General features: G+C 38.5%; 1 protein-coding gene across 51 annotated transcripts in view; it reads right to left on the bottom strand.

Moving 5' to 3' along the window:
- Positions 1-20,227, bottom strand: part of TTLL5 (tubulin tyrosine ligase like 5) — a 295,793-nt gene that overhangs the window by 222,825 nt on the left and 52,741 nt on the right. For all 51 annotated transcript variants that reach the window (XM_063715226.1, XM_063715251.1, XM_063715254.1 and 48 more), the window contains 4 exon segments: positions 15,326-15,427; positions 13,460-13,551; positions 12,582-12,689; positions 782-863 (listed from right to left, as the gene is read on the bottom strand). In XM_063715226.1, the coding sequence (XP_063571296.1) occupies positions 782-863; positions 12,582-12,689; positions 13,460-13,551; positions 15,326-15,427 (384 nt within the window).

The raw sequence follows: 20,227 nt of genomic DNA, 5'->3' as shown, positions 1-20,227 counted from the left end.
TGAAGCATCTGTAATATCTAGCTCTACACCTTACTATGGAGGTTAAGCCAAACTCCCACTCCAAAAGTAGTCAATCTGTCTTTATTTGATTCCTTGGCATTTTGCCAATATCTCTCATCCTTAAAAACTCAGCAGCTGGGTGGTCTTTGGCATAAATCTCTAGAGTTCTCAGTTTAGAGAAGTGTACAGCGAACAGAACTTCTGGCTGTAGCTGCAAATATAATAAGAATCTTCCCTGGTATTGAAAAATATGTTTCTTTTCTTCTTCTAAACAATAGGTTAGTAAAAAAAAAAGATTTTTAACTTGTTTGAAGTTTTTGACTTTAAACTTGGATGACTTTAAACATGAGACAGGGTAAAAGGATCACATATTATCCACATGGCCCTAGATCCAGGTTTATACTTTTATAGTATATGTGGATTTGAACCTGTAAAACTTTTGGTAATGAAGGAAATACCTTATGTATTTCTTTACCCTTAATAGAAGACCTACTATTAAAAAAACTACAGGGATAAAACTGAATGCAAGAATCATCCCTTAGAAACCTAATAAACAGGAATCATATAATTGTAAATTGACTAGGAAGACAGAGATCCATGGTTGTCATATGCACTTTGATATTATGCCATAAACCAGCTAATTTAAGAAAGTCTGGTTATCTCCACCTAATAACTAGGAAAAAAACAGTCTTCTAGTGCCAAGAGAAATGATCAAAAAAAAAAAAGTGCTTTAAGTACTACTTGAAGATTTGTCCTTTTGTAGTTGATGGAACTGACTTACCAGGCCAAAGAAGGAGAGAGATTCACTTCCAACAACCATGGCTTCAGAGTAGAATCTATGAGCACGTCAAAGCCATAGAGTTCTAGAAATACAACACAACACAATACACTAGATCATTTTCCACGTCACAACCACACAAAGATCTAGAAGACTCAATCTCATTAACTCCCAGGCCTAGACACTCACTGAGTACAAGTAGCAAGTGGAAGTAGAAGCAGAGAATCTTTCAAGAATCTTTCAAGTTCAAGAGAAATTAATCAAGTTCTAGGAATAAGAAAACAATGCTACAAAATTCCACTGTTTTTATCATGCAGTGTCTATTGATGTTCCTAAATCCTACACAGAAAGCGACCTGACTCTAGAATAGTTAACAAGCACGATTCTGCTGTGCTTATGGGTGCAAAAAAAAAAAAAGGGGGGGGTGGGGGGAAGGAATGAAACAAGCACAACCAATACCAACACTGCTTTAGGCCTGCTCTGAATTTCCCTTCCCCAATCCCTCCCTGACAACTTTGAAAACAGAAACATCTCCTGAAGGCATTTCTCTAGAATCCTTCCATCACATTTTCTTAAACCAAGATATTGCTTTTGCAACCTAGGTCAAGAAGACATATAAATGTATTTATTCCTTCCCCTCTCCTACAGTTTCAATTTCCCTTTGAAGACAGAAAATAAAACACACCAGCCCAACATGAACCGAAAGACAGACAAGAAAAGAGAAAGCCAGTGGTAGCAGAGCACAGGTGTGACAAGGTATCTTGCACTACTAATATTATTTAAGAAGGGTAGGAGCCAGAGATCAAGTTTATGGATTCTGTATTGATTCTCTTTCTCTACCTTCCCAACTGTTGCAAAGAGAAAGCAAGACCCAGAAGCAAGTGTTCTTCCCAGAATGCCTGGTTTCATTTAACAAGTTCACGGATGAGAGGTTAACTTTGAAACCCTTCTTATTACTGAGACTTCCTCTACAAAAATCACGGTAATGTACAGTCCTTTGTGTGCGTGTGTGTGTGTGTGTGTGTATGTATATGTGTATATTTATAGCTATATCTATATATATATAAAACATCACTCCTAAACATCCCATCCTGTGACCCTCAAAAAAACTGCTTATATTTTTTCTCTAGAAGTAAACACTACCACACTACCTTCCTTACTGTTTGATCAGAGGTCACAGACCAGAGCTCACACCCACAGAACACAACCAGGTATTTTCCAGAAATTAATTCTGATACAAATTTCCTTGCTTCAAGAAGGATTTTTAAGTTTCTCAATACTCTCAGAAAACAAAAAAATAGACTCTAAAAAGATGGCCCCCAAAACTCTCTTCTAGAACACAGGAAGCCTGAAGTTACGTGATGTATTAAGAATCCTAGAATGAGGCCGGGTGTGGTGGCTCACGCCTGTAATCCCAGCACTGTGGGAGGCCGAGGCGGGCAGATCACGAGGTCAGGAGTTTGAGACCACCCTGGCCAACATGGTGAAACCCCGTCTCTACTAAAAATACAAAAATTAGCTGGGCGTGGTGGCGGGCACCTGTAATCCCAGCTACTCAGGAGGCTGAGGCAGGAGAATCGCTTGAAACCGGAAGGTGGAGGTTGAAATGAGCTGAGATCGCACCACTGCACTCCAGCCTGGGTGGGAAAAAAAAAAGAATCCTAGAATGGGAATCTAGAGACCTTAGTTGTCCCCATGATTCTACACTGTGGAACTTGGGGAAATCATTTCTCTCTCTGAGATTTCTTTGGCATCATTTGGTTTCCTTTAGCCTCTTTATTAATCACTGGCAATATCTGGATGCTATTTACAGATATATGGCAGTATGAACTCAGTTAGACATGCATATTCTAAATCCTCTAGGGAAAAGTTTCCATGAATGAGTTGGCTTCCATAGCAATTATATGGGATTCCACTTAATTTGCAAAAATCATCACAAACTATACAAGAGTTTGAGATGGGATCACCTTTAAGTAACTATACAAAATTTATATATTGCCTATACATTAAAATGTATCTATCTTCTTTTCGTAATGAATTCATAGCTTTTAACAGCTAATACATTCTTCTGAATAGCTGATCTAATCTTCAGTAATCTTTTAGAATATCGCCCCTTTAACCTGAGGAAAAAATCATTTGTGATATAGCACTAAATAAGGCATTTAAAAGGAAAAATGTACTTGCAAAATCTACAAGTCTACATCAACATTTTATATAAGCAAGAGAGAACACAACATTTGATTGAAGAAAAAGAATATTCTCTTCATTGTTTAAAAGCTGAAGCACAGGATTCAACTGTTTCATAAAGTGGTAATATTATTAAACGTAACAAGAACAGGGTGAAAATAATGATTGATGCACATATTGATCAGGTTTCCAGAATCAGCTACAAATGAAGACAAATTCAAATCAGATTAACAATCAATGAAACCCACTATTTAAGTATCTTGCATTAAGCAGCTACAGGTTTACTTAACCATTTCCCCAAACCAGAGGCAAATTCCAAGAATCTCAGTTGACAGGCTGAGAACCAATATTCTGGGAAATATGAGGGGGGAAAATGACCTAGAGAGAAAAAACATCCTTCACAAAGCTAAATTAATTTTCATTTGGATGAATAAATCCTGTTACTGCTAAACAACCTCTACGGAGAGGGTGCCCAAACTAAAAAAATCCAGCCTTTAATCTAACTACATCTGTACACATACCAGGCTTGGACCTACTATCATTTAAGAGTTGGAGAAGAAATATATATTGGTATGTGACAGCACTATAACATAGTGCAAAACCCAGCTCACCTCAAAGGCTGGCATTGGTGGGGGGAATGGGGTGGAAAGATCACTTCTGTACCAGGTTTTCCTCTTTGAACACAATCAATTCAGCTTAAGAAAAATAATTTGGGTCCTTGGCAGGCAACTAGAGTCCTTATAAGAACCTTTTAAACTTACTATTGGTATTTGGTATTTTCTATGGACACTGAAGATTTTAAAAGGTAAAGAGTAGGTTGTGCTGAGCATAATCAACTTCCTCATCTTTTAATATTGAGTGTTTTGGCCGCAGTAACGAGAATTTCAAAAACTCAGTATCCACAATGAGATACACCAACTTTCCTGTCATGAATGGGTGCAAGCTAGCTCGGCTTTTCCAGTTCTGAGAGCTCCTCTTTCTGTGTTGTTTTTATCATGACAGAAGAGCAAGTGTTTTCAAAGGACTATTGAATGCCTTATGGAACATTTCCCCAGGACAATTTTCCTTAGTAAGAAATATTTCCTTCAGCCCCTAGCCAAACCAAAGCAAACTTAGCTTCCTACCTCTTTAATATGGTTCCTTGAAAAAGCAATCTACACTTAGCACTCTGAACTTCTTAATACCTATTTATTCCCAGCCCTAAGAATTTGCTTCTGCTCCCTCTCTAATAACTGACTATTCTCAATATGATCACCAAAGACTAACTTATTGCTAAGCCCAAACATCTGAAACTGATGACCACCCCTGACTTATTGGAGCTTTCTTCTCCCTTGGGTTCCAGGACACTGCTCTCTTCTGATTCTCCCCTTTCTACTCCTCCTTTCCTTCCTTCTCTTCTACCCAGATATTCAATGGGAGGTTTGCTCAGGGTGACAGTCTCAGGTCTCCTTCCTTCTCAATTCTAGTTTTCTCCTTAGGCAATCTCATGTACTCTCATGGCCACAATTAATATGATGATGATGATGATAATATTCAAATCACATCTTTAGCCAAATGTCTCCTGGACACCAAATCCATAATTCAAATTGCCTTTTGGATATCTTCACTAGGATATTCCACAGGTATTCAACACTCAACAAAATAGCCCTTGTTTTCTTTCCCCAAAACTGTTTGGTTTGCTATTATTCTTCATCTTGGAGAATGGTAACCCCATCCACCAGGCTCCAAACTAGAAACACTCTCTTACCACCTCCCAAATATAAGATATCACCAAATCTCTATCTCTCTTTCTTGTCTTTAATCTTTCTCTTTAGTTTCTTTTTCTCTTTTTTTTTTTTTTTTCTGAGACGGAGTTTTGGTCTTGTCTCCCAGGCTAGAGTGCAATGGTGCAATATTGGCTTGCTGCAATCTCCACCTCCCAGGTTCAAGCAATTCTCCTGCCTCAGCCTCCCAAGTAGCTAGGATTACAGGCACCTGCCACCATGCCTGGCTAACTTTTGTATTTTTAGTAGAGATGGGGTTTTACCGTGTTGGCCAGGCTGGTCTCGAACTCCTGACCTCAGGTGATCCACCCTCCTTGGCCTCCCAAAGTGCTGGGATTACAGGCGTGAGCCACTGTGCCCAATCAGTTTCTTCCTCTTTAATCTTCTCTATTCCCTTTTGAGGTATAATTTACATACGATGAAATAGATCTAAGTGTACAACTTGACAAGTCTTGATAATTGGACATATCCATGTAACCCACATGCCTGTCAGCCCACATAGAATGTTTCCATCACCCCAAATGGACCCCTTGTGCTGCTTCCTAGTAAGTATCCTGCCCTTTCCCCCATCCCTGACAACGACTAGTCTTATTTCTTTCACCACAGATTAGTTTTGCTTATTCTAGAATTTCACATAAATGGAATCATATGGTATATACTCTTTTGAGTCTGGTTTCTTTCATCTACCATGTTTCTGAGGTTCATCCATCTATCATTGCTTTTTGTTTTCAGGCAGATTTATCAAAGTCTAATTTACATACAATAAATTCACCCTTTTAAAGTATATATTTTGGTGAGTTTTGACAAATATGTGCAGTTGTCTAACACCACCACAAGACATAGGACAATTTTAACAAACATTCCCCTGTGCCCCTCTCCAGTCGCACTCCCACCCTCAGCAACCACTGATCTTATTTTTGTCTGCTTCCTGCCTTTTCCAGAAAGTCGAATAAATGAAATTAATGTAATATGTAGTTTCTTGAAACTGGCTTCTTTCACTTAGCATTGTGCTTTTGAGATTTATCTATGTTGTTACACATACCAACAATATAGTTCATTCCTTTTTATAGCTGAGTAGTATTCCATTATATGGACATACCATAATTTATTTACCCATTCAACAGTTGATGGACATTTGGATTGTTTCCAATTTTTGGCAATTATTAATAAAGCTGCTATAAATATTTGTATACAGATATTCATATAAACATATGGTTTTGGTTCTTCTGGGAAAATACCTATGAGTGGGACTGCTGGGTTATATGGTAAGTATATATTATCACTGCACACCTCTTACCACCTTAGTCATTTCCCTAGCACTTGCCTCTCCCAATTGTAGTCCATTCTTCAAGGCCATGAGAATTATACTTTTCTTAAAAAAACAAACTTAACAGTCACATAGAGATAGGCAGTGAATTGGTCCAACAATAGACACTAATGTCAGCTTGGTTCCTAGAAGATTTTAAGTCAGTCACTGCTAGTAATATTGTACCGTGTTCCCTTTATTGTAATTCTGTCATCCTAAGCTTTGGATTAAATTATGATAAAAGTTAAAGAAAAATAATAATAATCCTATCACTCCCCTGCTCAAAAACTTCCAGTGGCTGTCTGTTAGCTACAAGATGAATTTAAACTTGTCAATTCTTTATATTCTGGCCCAAATCCACCTCCATAACCCCATCCTCTATTCCCCCATTCTATGCACGCTATATCTAGTCATACTTCTTACCATTTCAAAAAATATCACATCCTGTCATGACACGGTATGTTGCATACTACATTCTTGCTGTTAAAAATGGCTTTCTGTGGATCCCCTAGGCACAGCTAGTAAATCTTGTATATTCCTAGAGCACCTGAGTCACTTATACTACTTGTAATGTCATTTATCATTTCATGTCTGCTCCTCCCTAGTACTTGAGGGCAGGGTCCATGTTTCATTCATTGTTGTGTTACAAGTAGCCTGCACCATAACTAGCACATAGGAAATAATTCAGAAATACTGAATGAAAAAAAATATATTTTAAGTGAAAAACAATGCATAGTTTTTGAGAAAGACAAAATAATTGGCAGCCACTTCCTACAAAATAACCCTGATCACAAGACTTGAAATATTTATAATAAAGCCACCAATCATAAAGAAAATAAGAGAGATTCTTAGGAAGAACTTTACATATTAAAGCTGTATTAAGAAAAAACCTGATAAAAGATAGTTTGGTGGGGGGGGGAAGATTTTCTCAAGAAAATAATAATCCATCCAAGGCCTAATAGATTACTAAACATGTCACACCACTAATTTTGGATCAATTCACTAACTCTCCCCAGAAATAAAGTCCCAGCTGAAGCTGTGGTCCCTGAGGCAATGGAAAGTGCTGACATTAGCCAGAACTCACTGTCACTGAAATGCTATTGTATGAAGGAAATTCTTTTTACCTTGGCTTTGGATTCAAATTGAAAAAGCTAAAGAGGAAGTCTTTATATGGGGTCCAGAAGAATAATTTTGGAAAAAAGCAGACCCACAAGAAAATGAAAAGAAAATGCCCACAGCCAATTGGTTAACTAGTCCAAGAAATCAATATGCTATCTGGTTACCATATGTAAAGGTAGATTTGAAAGGAGTATTTAGGACTAGGTATGCTTAACTAGAGCAAAAGGAGTGTCCTTTTCAGGCCTGATCTGCTAGAAAGGATGATATCATTTTTCCTGAGTATCTAGTTACGGGAGAGCAGAGGGAGAATCCAGGATATGGGGCATGCCAAAAGTGGCCGGACTCATAAGGACATGTCTTTATGTGGGTGGAGAAAGAGCCAGAGAGACCTGGCTCCCAAATTTGGCTTTGCCATTTATTAGCTGCATGACCTAGGACAACTTATTTAACCTTTCTGAATCTTTTTTCCATGTCTATAAAACACAGATAATACCAACCAAAATTGTTGAAGACTAAAAAGAAATAACCAGTGAAACTAAATTAAAGGAAATAACCAATGTTTGCTTGATAAACAGTAGATACTTCCTACATAAGTTTCTTCTGTAGTAAACTTCCTTTCCCATCTAAACAGGAGCATATGATAAACCAAAAAAGGAGATTATCTCAAAAAGTGAAGAGATTGATGACTCTTATTATTTTTCTGTGGGTGGCCAAGTAGTTTACACTGTTGAAGAATGTACACTGCCTGCTTTCATTCCTCCAACAATTATTTATGGACATCCTCCCTATAAGAACCTCAGGCTACCCTGTGAAATGGTCAAGAATGGTAGCAATAGAAAACCAAACCAGGTATCATCAACACAGAGGTGTACTGGGCATGGTTGGTGTGGAGCAAACACGTCACTGGGCTCTGATCAGAACAAGGCCAGGCTGATCAGTTCTACAAGTGGCCCCACAACTTGTCCCCATGATCCCAGGCCTGGGTCACAACCCATGACTTCAGCCATGCTAATACACAGAGATAAAACCACTGTCAGCAGCAACATCTTTAAAGAACAGTGAACATCCTGTTGTTTTTGGCTGTTTTTCTTCAACTGGTCAAAAAGCTATTCTCATAGCCAGTTGTATCTCATAATGCCAATTTCCTAAGCATATTTAAAAGATTGCTGTTTAAGCATATTATTTCACATGGTACCATATTTTCACGATCTTGGAAGGCAGTAAAAATTAGATTGTAAAAAATCTGTCTTATTGAGGGAGGCATAAAAAATTATATAAATCAAAAGTCTTATGATCAAGATTATCTGATTGCCAAAACCCATCTTCTGAAGCCCCATAGATACAAGCTGAGTCATTTTGACCTGAGTTATTTCACTCACTAACTCTAGAACCTGGAACAAGAGTTCATTTCTCAGGGTTTCAATTTCTGTATCTGAACTAATTATTCTCTAAGGTCCTTACCAGATGTGCAAATCTAGGAAAAAGCATTAAATGACAAAGTTTCAGGTAGTTTGTATAGGTTCTCAAGTCTACATTTAAACACTAATAGTGCAATGGAGGTATATATATATCTATATCTGTATCTCATCCTACATAAAATTTGGTTTGAGAGGAACAAACTTGATGGTAATACACTGCTGAAAGGCTAACCTATGACTTGCCCACAGCAGGAACTGAAGAAAAATTAAATGTATAAATAAATAGGATGGGATATTGAAGATACCTGGAAACATAGTTGAACATTACAGGTGGTAGGATGGGAAAGAAATCATAGGATACAAACACTGAGATAGTAAGGGAATGCCCCTGGCAGAGATCCATAAGATGGAAGGACAGGAACAACCACCAAAAGAATATAGTGAACCCCATGTCTGGTCTGTTGGTTTCCCCTAAAAGCACCAATGCTCTGTTTAAGCCAAAATCTTCTGGGAAGCTTTCAATTCCTGTTTACTCTAAAATAAATGGGAAAAAAAAAAAAACAAAACTAGCTTATTCCTTATAACTTAAACCCCAGGGGAAGTTAGGAGTCAGTGGGAGGCAGAGACTCATACAAATATACACACGTATACAAAATCATATCTGATGGGATGAGGTTAATGAAGCACACAAAATCCCAGGGCTGACAGGAAGTGGAATTAGAACCACAAAAGCCAAGAAGATAGTCAACAACTTAAAAAACTCCAGATGCACTCAGTTTATTAAAACTGAACACAAGTAGGGAGGAAGAAAGGAGACCCATGGCTGATGAAATGGACTTAAGGGGTATTTCACTGAGTCAGAGAAAGACACAGCTTCTTTCACGTCGAACATTCTATTGCCAATAAGTTCAATAATGAAGCTCCCGAGCTTCCAAAAGGCAATCAAGTTATAAAACAAACAAACAAACAAACAAAAGGAAACAGTCAGAAAAGGTTTTATAATTAACTATTTAGAACAAAGATTTTTACAGCAAGGGATATCAGAAATTTACCCTCATATAAGAGCCAAGTAGAGTAGAAAAATAAACCTTTATTTATTATTTAAATCTAATGAGGTTTTGGAAGTTGGAGTTATGCTCCTAGTCCCAACCCCTCATCCCCATCTTCAAACAGTATGCAATAATTCTAAGAGTTCTAGGCCATTACCAAACCAGATCCATTGGGAAGTCTGTCAGGCCACCAAAAAGCAATTAAAGCAAGTGCCAATCATTCATTCAAAGAAACATTTCCTGAACATTCTCTAAGAGCAAAAGATGCTGACATGCAACTGGGTATGGTAGCACACACCTATAGTCCTAGCTACTCGGGAGGCTAAGGCAGATGGATCCTTTGAGCCCAGGAGTTCAAGGCCAGACTGGGCAACATAGTGAGATACTGTCTCAATTTTAAAAAAAGTGCTGCCATGCATGGTGGGGGCAAAACTGACGGAGATATTCTTACTGTCCTCAAGGAGTTTCCAGTCGGCTACAGGAGACAAATACACACATGACTACCAGAAAACATACAGATACTATTGTAGAGTTACAAACAGAGTGCTGGGGGTATAGCAGGCTAACTCTGGGAGCATTAGAAAAAAACATCACCAAAGAAGTGACACTTGACTTTGTCTTGAAAAATGTCAGTAATTTCTTAGGTAAAGTAACACAAGAAAGGTATTTCAGACACAAGGTAAAACAGGTGCAGAGGTAGCAAGCGAGAAAAGGACCAGGTTTGGTAGCTCATGTCTGTAAGCCCAGTATTTGGGGAAGCCAAGGCAGGAGGATCACTTGAGACCATGAGTTCAAGGCTGCAGTGAGCTAAATACGATTGTGCCATTGCACTCTAGCCTAGGCAACAGTGAGACCCTGTCTCTAATACAAAACTAAAAAAAAAAATTAAAAAAGGGGACAAGAGAAATGTTGAAAGCTCTGGTTTGGCAGAAATAGGGTGAAATGGGAAGGACACACTAGCTATTATGAATTCAAGAAAATAAACTCAGACACGGCTGAGGAAGTGTATGTATAAACAAAACATCATGATGTGACAGGAAAAGAGAATGATCAAACAAGCACAGAAAAGCATAATGCATAGTGAGGTCACATTTCTACAAAAAGTTTTTTAAACAATTAGCCAGGCATGATGACACATGCCTATAGTCCCAACTACTCGGGAGGCTAAGGTGGGAGGATCACTTGGGCCCAGGAGGTGGAGGCTGCAGTGAACGGTGATCATGCCACTGTACTCCACCCTGGGCAACAGAGCAAGACCTTATTTCAAAAAAAAAGAACTGCATGAGGGAGGAGGCTATGTGGAGAACTAAATCTTAGAAAAGAAATGCGAGCATGCAAGGCAGAGACAGAAGGAGAGTTTTTAGGCCAAACAGCAGAACTCATACAGTGGCACGAAAGCACAGAGTGCTTAGAAGTATAGTATAGTACAGCTGGATTATAAGGTATATGAGGGGAAATGGAATTCTAGAAGAGTTACCTGAGTTACCTTAGAAGCCTTTCAGGTCATATCAAGTTTCTATTATACAATTTAAGCCTAGGGAACCATTTAAGGATTTCAGAAGACATGATCAGAGGGAGGGATAGCATTAGGAGATATACCTAATGCTAAATGACGAGTTAATGGGTGCAGCACACCAGCATGGCACATGTATACATATGTAACTAACCTGCACATGGTGTACATGTACCCTAAAACTTAAAGTATAATAATAATAATAAAAATATATATATATATATTACAATCTCTTCTTTTCCCATATAATTTTAGGTCCTGATTTATCTAGCATCTTCTATTCAATCTCAACAATTCCCTTTGTTTACTGCCCCTCAAATATAGCCTGTTATGATAATCTGTTAAAGAGATCAGGAATTATGATGTCTAATTATAAAAATAACAAATAATTTTTATTGAGTACAATGTAAGGGCCAGACATTGTGTCAAGTGCTTTGCGTGCATCATCTCATTTAATCCCCATGGTATTCTCAGGAGGCAGACACCACCATTACTGCCATTTTCTAGTTGAGGAAACAGGATTAGAGTAATTTGCTGAAAACCACAAAACTAGATAGGGATATACATGGTTACAAACTAAGGCTGTCAGGCTCTAACACCTATATTCTTTATTTCCCTGTTACCCTGCCTTCTAACCAAGCCATGACTCTCATATCCTTACTACCTGTATTACTCCACACCACACTTTAATCATCCTCCCCATCAAAGACCCTAGTGTATTTTACTAACAAAGCCTAACACTGCCAAAAGCCTATGTGACTTTAAACACATTCACATGGGCAATCACAAACCCGTTCATTTCCACATAGGAAGCAATGTCCATAGGCACCCTCAGTGCTACCATTATAGCTAGTGGGTCAGTAGGTAACATTTCCTGATTCTGTAGTTGTGAACTGCTTATTCCTTCTCTGTGCAGTCAAGGAGTTGGGGGTGGAGTGGAAGGGGAGGAGAAGAGGAAGAGAAAGAGAAAAGAAAAGTGGAAGAGGAATGGGAGAAAGAGAGGAGGGGGAGGAACACACTAGAAAGAAGACCCAAACAAAAAGGAGGAGTCATCGGAAAATGGGAGAAAGCACACACTGGTACCAGCCAGAGCTTCCTGGAACTGTTCCCAGTCTGGCTGCCAAGGAGCTCTGGAATATATTTGTTAGAGTTGGATTCCTGTACAGTCCGTTGCAGACTTTTTCTGACTGCACTCTGACAGAAAGACCAACATGTTCGTTCCAATCCCTGCTTCCCACACAGAAAGCTAGTTACTCCTCAGGGGACTTCTGACCAAGCTCACTATTGGCCTCTTAGTAGGCTCTTCATATGCTACATGAGCTTAGAAAGAAAAGTCCATCACATACCTCTTACTGCTATAGAATCACTAAGCCTCTCTACCCTAAAATCCCATCCAACTTCCCAAGATCCTCTTCACAAAACATGTTAAGCTTCTTGAGTCTCCTTACCAAAACAACTGCTGCGATGAGGAACAAAGGTTTTACAGGCAGTAGCAATAGCTAGTTCAGCAGAGATGATAGTCTTAATGATCAGGTCTTCTACATGGGCCATCAATGCTGCAAACAAAAATTTTTAAATTTCAGACTCAATATCAAAATACATGGATTATGAACTGGATTCCTGATAACAGTATAACTATAAAAGCATGTGTGCTCATTCAAAAAAGCCTCTATATGGCAGACTTCTGAATGGGTGCTATGGAGGCAGGCATATCTGTGAACAGATCAATACAGTCAAGAATGTAGGTGACAAGGGATACCCTCAGGTGGCCTCTTATGACAAAAGACAGACACATAATGGAATAGGAGCCTCACTTCCCTTCTCACACTTCCCCTATGACCCTTTCCCCTGTGAACTGAAACAGTCTCTTTTGGCATACAGTTTCCCATTTTGCTCAAGGCTCAGCAATTGTGCCCATTTTGATTTGAAGCCCTGTGCTCAAACAGTGCCCATTCTCCAGCTCAGCAACATGAATGAGAGAGATTAACTTAGAAAACTCGAAACTTGGGGCCAATATGGAGACAGGCAATTTGTTATATAAAAAGCTGACCATATTTTAGTCAGCAGTTCAACACTCAAAAAGGGTAAATTCACTAAGGATTAAAAGGAAAAAGTTATGCCTTTCAGACCAGAAACAAGAAAAGGGATTTTGAGGGTAATGGAAAACCTGTTCCCCAGCTTGTCAACTGCAGGAAAAAGTAACACCAAGGACAATCATCCCGTCTCAGCAACACTATCAAAGCAACAGAGAATGATTCCTGGCAAGAGACAATGATAAAGTTATCCAAAGAAGAGAAGTCAAGGAGGAAAAAGGCCCAGTACTCACCGGTTGTATCTCTGCCTTCTTGCTTCAGGTACCTAAGCATAGCACTCATGCTCCATTTGTTTCCATAATCCTCCACTTCTGGATCATCACAACTGAAACAAATTAATAAATCAAAGTCACATATGTAACTATGCTTGGCTATAATAACAACACTCTTTGCAAACAGCCTTCTTGTCTTTTTAAAAAAGTTTTTTTTTTTTTTTTTAAATTCACTTTGCTGACTTCCAGTTACTTTTTCTTGGTCCTTTTTGTCATATATCTTTTCATACCAATTTCTTCAATGGAAATGAAAATGCATACAGTTTGCCTTTTTCAAGAGGGTGGGGAAGAAGGCGGCAAATTCTTTCTTAACCAAACAATTATGCATCAAGAAAGAGTGAAAGCAATGTGTGAAAGAAGGCAAACAAATTTAAGAATGGTTACAAGTTAACAGACAATTAACCTTTGAGGTGAATGTCCCCTGAGTCCACAAAACAACCTCTGATGCCATTTTCAGACCAGAACTGAGTTGGGATGGGTGAGTGAGTTATTCTGGTGCAGCATGCTAATGAAATAACCCCACACAGAATTGCTTTGGCATCTGAAGCAGGTTCCCTCCTCTTTGGCAGTAGATATAGCTTTTCCTGATATTTTTTGAGGTAACACTGAAGGGAGAGTGCACTGGAGTGACAGTAAGAGTGAGGAGGTATACTATTGCTATGGCAGCGGAGTGGCCAATGGCACAGCCTCCCACGAACTTTGGAAGAGCCCTGCAATCTGGAACCTGTGTTTTGCAGCTGTCCCCTCACTCCCTACCACCATCCCACTCTCCACCAATTGTGCCTTTGCTCATCTTTCACAGTGGAGGTATGATCTCTTCAGTCAATGCAAACGCTGCTCACAGGATATTCGACGAAACCTATATAGCTTCAGCAACTATTCTATCACTTCCAGATTCCTTTCTTTCTTTCCTTGGACCTGCTAGGAACCTATTTTTAGTCTGAGTAGAAAGTAACTATTTGGGTCTCTTTTCCACTTTTCCACTTTCTGGCAAAATTATCGGCATGAAAGAAAACAGAGCAAAAAGAATATTTCCACACAGCTGGGCTAGTACTCCCTTCCACTGAATCCTTTTCTGAGATGGCCTCATTTCTTTCTTTCTTTAATTTTTTCCTTTTCTTTTTCTTGATCATACAAGTATTTATTTTAGAAAAATTTAGAAAATACATAATGGCACAAAGAAGAAAATAAAAATCACCCACTCACAATCCTACCCACTATAGTTAAGCTAAATTAACACTTCGGTATTACTTCTGGTCTTTTTTTCCTCCCCCCTCAGCAAAAATAAGCAGCTTTAGATATCTCATATTCAAGCAAGAAAGTAAGTTGCATGTGCTATCTGATAACCTGCTTTTTCCACCTACAAATATATAGTAATGAACACTCTTATCACTGATCCTGCGTGTACATCTTTTATTTCTTAAGGTTAAGTTCCTAGAAATGGAACCATGGGGTCAAAGGGTACAGACATTTTTTAAGCTTTTGATATGTTTGCCAAGTGCTGAAATGACCTCATTTCTTAACTTCTAAAACGTTCCATATGCCTATTAAATTCCCATTCCTAAGTCAAGTGAGGAAAGGCAGTGAGGAAGAAAAACTTGTGAAGGCACATTTTGGTAGAGAAAGGTGACACTGTTAACTGGGGAAGCAATGGAGAAGCAGCAGGAGATATGCCTCAACACTGTTATATGACTGACAGATTTCCATAAATGGTAGATGGACATTAATGTAAAGTTGTCCTCCAGTGCCACATGTTACCTTTCCACCTCTACAACACCCACATCTGAGACTGACACCTCTGACTTCTGGCTCAGACACAGCCAGTACCTGACGTAATCTCCACTTTTCTTGTTGACACTGTAGTTTGTCAGATGCATGAACTGGTTCCGAATGTTCTTGGCTCCTTGATCATATCGCACAGTTGCAAACCTGATGGAAGGGATACAGGTTAAATGCCAGGAACAGAGTTTCAAGGAAATACAGGCTGGAACTGAGGATCAATGAGATAATAATAAAGAGGGTAATATCATTACCTAACAAATACCAAGTGCTTACTAAGTGCTAACTCCCATTCTAAGTGTTTTATAATGTCATACTTAATTCAATCCTTAAAACAACCCTATGAAGTAGATAATATTGTATCCAAGTTGAAAAACAGATGTGAAAACTAAATGTGGTCTATTAAATAACTTGTTCAAGATCACACCAATTCCAAAACCCATGGACTTAATCACAAGACATTGCTTCTCTTATATAGAACATTACACCAATAGGAAGAATGAAAATTGAAAATACAGCTATTTACAACCTGGGAAATTGTGTGTAGGATACTGTGAAAGATGCAGCATTAGCTGGTCAAGAAATAACAACTGGCTGGGCATGGTGGCTCATGCCTCTAATCTCAACACTTTGGGAGGCCGAGGCAGGAGGATTGCTTGAGCCCAGGAGTTTGAGACCAGCCTAGGCAACACTGCAAGACCCTATCTCTACAAAAAATTAAAAAATTAAGCAGGCGTGGTAGTGTGCACCTGTAGTCCCAGCTACTTGGGAGGCCAAGGTGAGAAGACTGCTTGAGCCCAGGAGACAGAGGCTGCAGTGAGCTGTGATTGCACCACTACACTCCAGCCTAGGCAACAGAAACACCTACTGAGTGCCCACACAGTGCCTGGTACTATAGCATTCAATGAAAAAAAATTAAGCAAAAAGGAAAAAGGACAGCACAGCTATATATAGGCTTAGAGCTGACATCCATAGAAAGAATAGAACTGATCCATAATACTCATTTAGAAAGAATGATAATGACAGCATTAACAGCAGACAAAGCAAAATGGCATAAATATGGGCACAGTGCAAGAGACTTAGTCCTGAATTTGAAATGAAGTCAAAAGAAAGAGGAATTAAACATGGAGCCCACTGAAAACAGGGGAGCAATTTGATATCCCGGACTGTTGTCAAAAGAAGACCGAAGTATAAAATATATGTGCCTCTGAAGGAAGTAACCAGGGAAAGAGAGAACTTTCCAGTGATGCTCAATATCAACAAAAGGATGCTCAGTATCAACAAAAGGACACTCAAGGCGAATGGTTATGGTAAATATCAACCCCTGTTTACATACCACTGTAACCATATCACCCTTCACTAGAGTGGTTTTCCCAAGAGGCATATCCAAGTGTGTGGAAAAAAAAAAGAAGGCCACAAGTTTATTTTCATATGACTTACAAATTATTTACATATGCTTACTCAGACTATGAAGTCAACATGAATTTTCACCACATTAAAGGTCAGCATTAAAAAATTTTCCTCTTCTCTGTTTCTTCTCATCCACCCACTATCTCCACTCCCTAATTCCCTGTACCAGAAATATAAAAGAGCCAAAGAAAGAAAAGTGAAAAGAAAAAAAAACCCAAACCCAAAAAACTAAAATAAACAAACATGAGGCTAGGAAAAAGGATGTGGACAAAGAGAAAATGATGACTAGGCTAAAAGACAAGAGTTTGATGAGCATTATTATGTCTGTGCTTGAGAAGGACCCCAGATTTTCTAGAAACTTCCAACTTCCAGTAGTTATCACTTAACTTCTAGCCATGTCACACCCCAGTGCCCTGGTGAGTAACCCTTGCCTATGCATCCCAATCTTCCTCTGATAGATTGTCCAAGCAAGTCGCAGACTGTCATTCTCTGAATTCTTGTGAGATGCAAAGGGGCCCCGTGCTGGCTGCCTGCCTCAGCCAGACATTACCTCAAGGTGACATCCCTCCTGTCATCCTCTCCCCTCAAAGAACAATGAGTTAGAAGGAGGGGAAAGCTTCCGCTTCAGAAAAAGAGGCTTTTCATCTCTTGTAGTTACTACAAGTACCTGATCTAACTTGGTCAACATGAAAAGCCTGACAAAAGTCTGTGGTGAGCTGGAATCGGGTACCAACACATTTGTCATTCCTATATTATTTTTTTCAAGAGGGCTGCACATCTAAAAAAAAAAAAAAAAAAAACATGTTTCTTCTTCCTAATCTTCCTTTTCACTGGAGCATTTTATTCTGAACCCCAGCAAGGATAAGATTTCTAATATCAAAGCATAGAATTCTAAACTGAGTGTATGAAGCAGAAGAAGCAAAAATTAAAGTGAAACAAAAAAGCTTAAAGGAAAAGTTCCCCCGAAGGGTGAAAGTGCTCCACTCCATATCTCCCTCAGTCTAGTGGGGAACATACACTATGGAGAGAAAAGGTGTGTGTGCTCATCTTTCCTCCTACCCCAGTAAGAGCTTATAGCTCTCATTAAAATCCATATTAAATAAGCCATCATCATCATCTGATCACTATTTTCTTTTTTATTGTCTAGACCAGAGGTCACATTAGTCTTGAATGTGACCTACTGGTCAAGTTCTGATTAACCTACAAAAACTTTGTTTTTTCTTTTAAACTGTAATTACCTGAACAACATATAAAAATCAGACCTTCCTTCTTGCAGCCCAGTGGTAGCCAGGGCCCACATGAGGAAGATGGTGAGTAACAAAAAAAAAAAAAAAAAAAGGAAGATGGTGAGTAGGATGGGAAGTCGTCAGCCAGAAGCACAAGGAGGTTTTCTAAGCAGGGAGGCCACCAAATAAGAGTCTAAATCCATATAAAAACGGCATCTGAGTGGGACAGTGGCCCAGTGGGATCAGGAAACTGGCCACATACAAAGGAATTGAGCAAATAAATACGTTAAACAGACTGGGAGCCAGATTTCCTGCTGTTGGAGAAGAGATTTTAAAATATGAAAAGCAAAAAACAAGAAGGAACTCTGTAGTTTTGAACTAGAATTGTGGGTACTAGTATAAACTTCTATTTTTCAACAATACATTAGAGACAGATATAGAAATACAGATGTACATGTGTATATGTACATATATACATAATTTCCTAACTTTGTTCATGGCCAGGATCTGAAAGCAGAAATGCCCCAAAACAATGAGCATATCTAGCACCCAGATATTGATTTCTAAATACTATACTCCATGAAAAAGCAACCAGTGCTCCTTGGAGAAATGGTTGATTCCAGGGCTAGAATAGAGAAAGAACAAGATGAGCCTGAAACATCTTGTGCTCAAAGAATGATAAAGACATGTCAAAAGGACACAAAGCCAGCTTGAGAAGTCTCCCACTGGCCAAATCTGGGACAATTTGAGCATCAAAATAAATCATGATAGTAAAGAATTATAACCCATTAAATAAAACAGGAACGCTTGAGTCTGCATTGGTATAAATAAATAGATGAATAAATAAATGAGAAGATAAAGCTCTTTCTTACAGAAAAATGCCAAAAAATAAAAGCTATGATGGAATTAGAAAATTATCATTTGGCAACTATTACAGCAATAATTCATTAAGGCAAGAAAAATCAATAGATTTTTCTTAAAAATGAGAAATGAGATGAAGAATGAAATTTTACATGATTTAAAGTATCTCCTTATAAAATACTTACTAATTACAAAGGGTAAGACCAAATAACTTTACAGTGGAAGAATCTAGTAGATAGTCACCTAAAGCAAGTGGTCAAACACCACTAAATGACTAGCATGTGCCATCAGATATAATGCAATGACAAGAATTAGTATCACTTTTGTGGTATTCTGGCCCCAAATGCATTACCTAGGTCTCTTCATGAGAAAATATCAGACAAGCCCAAATTGAGGGACAATCCACAAAATGATTGGCCTGTAATCTTCAAAAATGCTGAGATCATGAAAGTCAAAGAAAGACTAAGGAACTGTTTCAGACTGAAGGAGACTAAAGAGACCCAACGGCTAAACACAACATGTGATCCTTGATTGGATCCTTTTGTAATTTAAAAAAAAAAAAAAAAATCTTAGGACAATTGGCAGAATTGGAATGAGATCTCTAGACATAGGGTAAAAGGCAATTTTTCATATAATTCTTACAGCTCTGACAACTCTATAAGTTCAAAATGGTTTCAAAATTAAAAGTGTAAAAAAGTGGTTTGTTTCACAGTAAAAATCTACATGTTCAAGCCTCACTTAACAAACCAGATCTGGCAATACCAGTATCAGCTGTTGGCACTAAATGGTAAATGCCTTTAGATGAGACATGTACTATCCATTCTCCAGTCTCCACTCTTCCTTCAGTGAATGTACTTGTGAGCATTTATGTTAGTGACCTTTGATTTAGACCATCACATATTATCAAATTTCATCTTCTCTAGGTCTGAAGTTTCAACACAATTTCTCTACTAACAATAACCTAAAAGAGCACTATTTACTAGGTACCCCAGTACCAAGTTTGCACATACAACCATTCGTCACTTAACAATGGGGATATGCTCTGAGAAATGCATTGATAGGCCAATTTCATCGTTGTGTGAACATCATAGAGTGTACTTACACAAACCTGGATGGTATAGCCTACTATACACCTAGGATAGATAGTACAGCCTCTTGCTTGTAGGCTACAAACCTGTACAGCATTGTACTATACTGAATACTGTAGGCAACTGGAACACAATGGTAAGTATTTGTGTATCTAAACATAGAAAAAGTAATACATTGTGTTATGATGTTACAATGTCACTAGGCAACAGAAATTTTTCAGCTCCATTACAATCTTATGGGACTACCATAGTATATGTGGTCCTTCCTTGCCCATTGTTATAAAGCACATGACTACATGACCACACTTATCCTAATGTAGACCAAAATTTACACGATGGAGTCTTGAATCTTCCTCTTAATGAGA

This window comes from Pongo abelii, chromosome 15 (genome assembly GCF_028885655.2).
Source record: "Pongo abelii isolate AG06213 chromosome 15, NHGRI_mPonAbe1-v2.0_pri, whole genome shotgun sequence".
NCBI classification, from domain to species: Eukaryota; Metazoa; Chordata; class Mammalia; order Primates; family Hominidae; genus Pongo; species Pongo abelii.
Note: the sequence above shows the minus strand (reverse complement) of the source record. Positions and strands in the feature narration are given on the sequence as shown.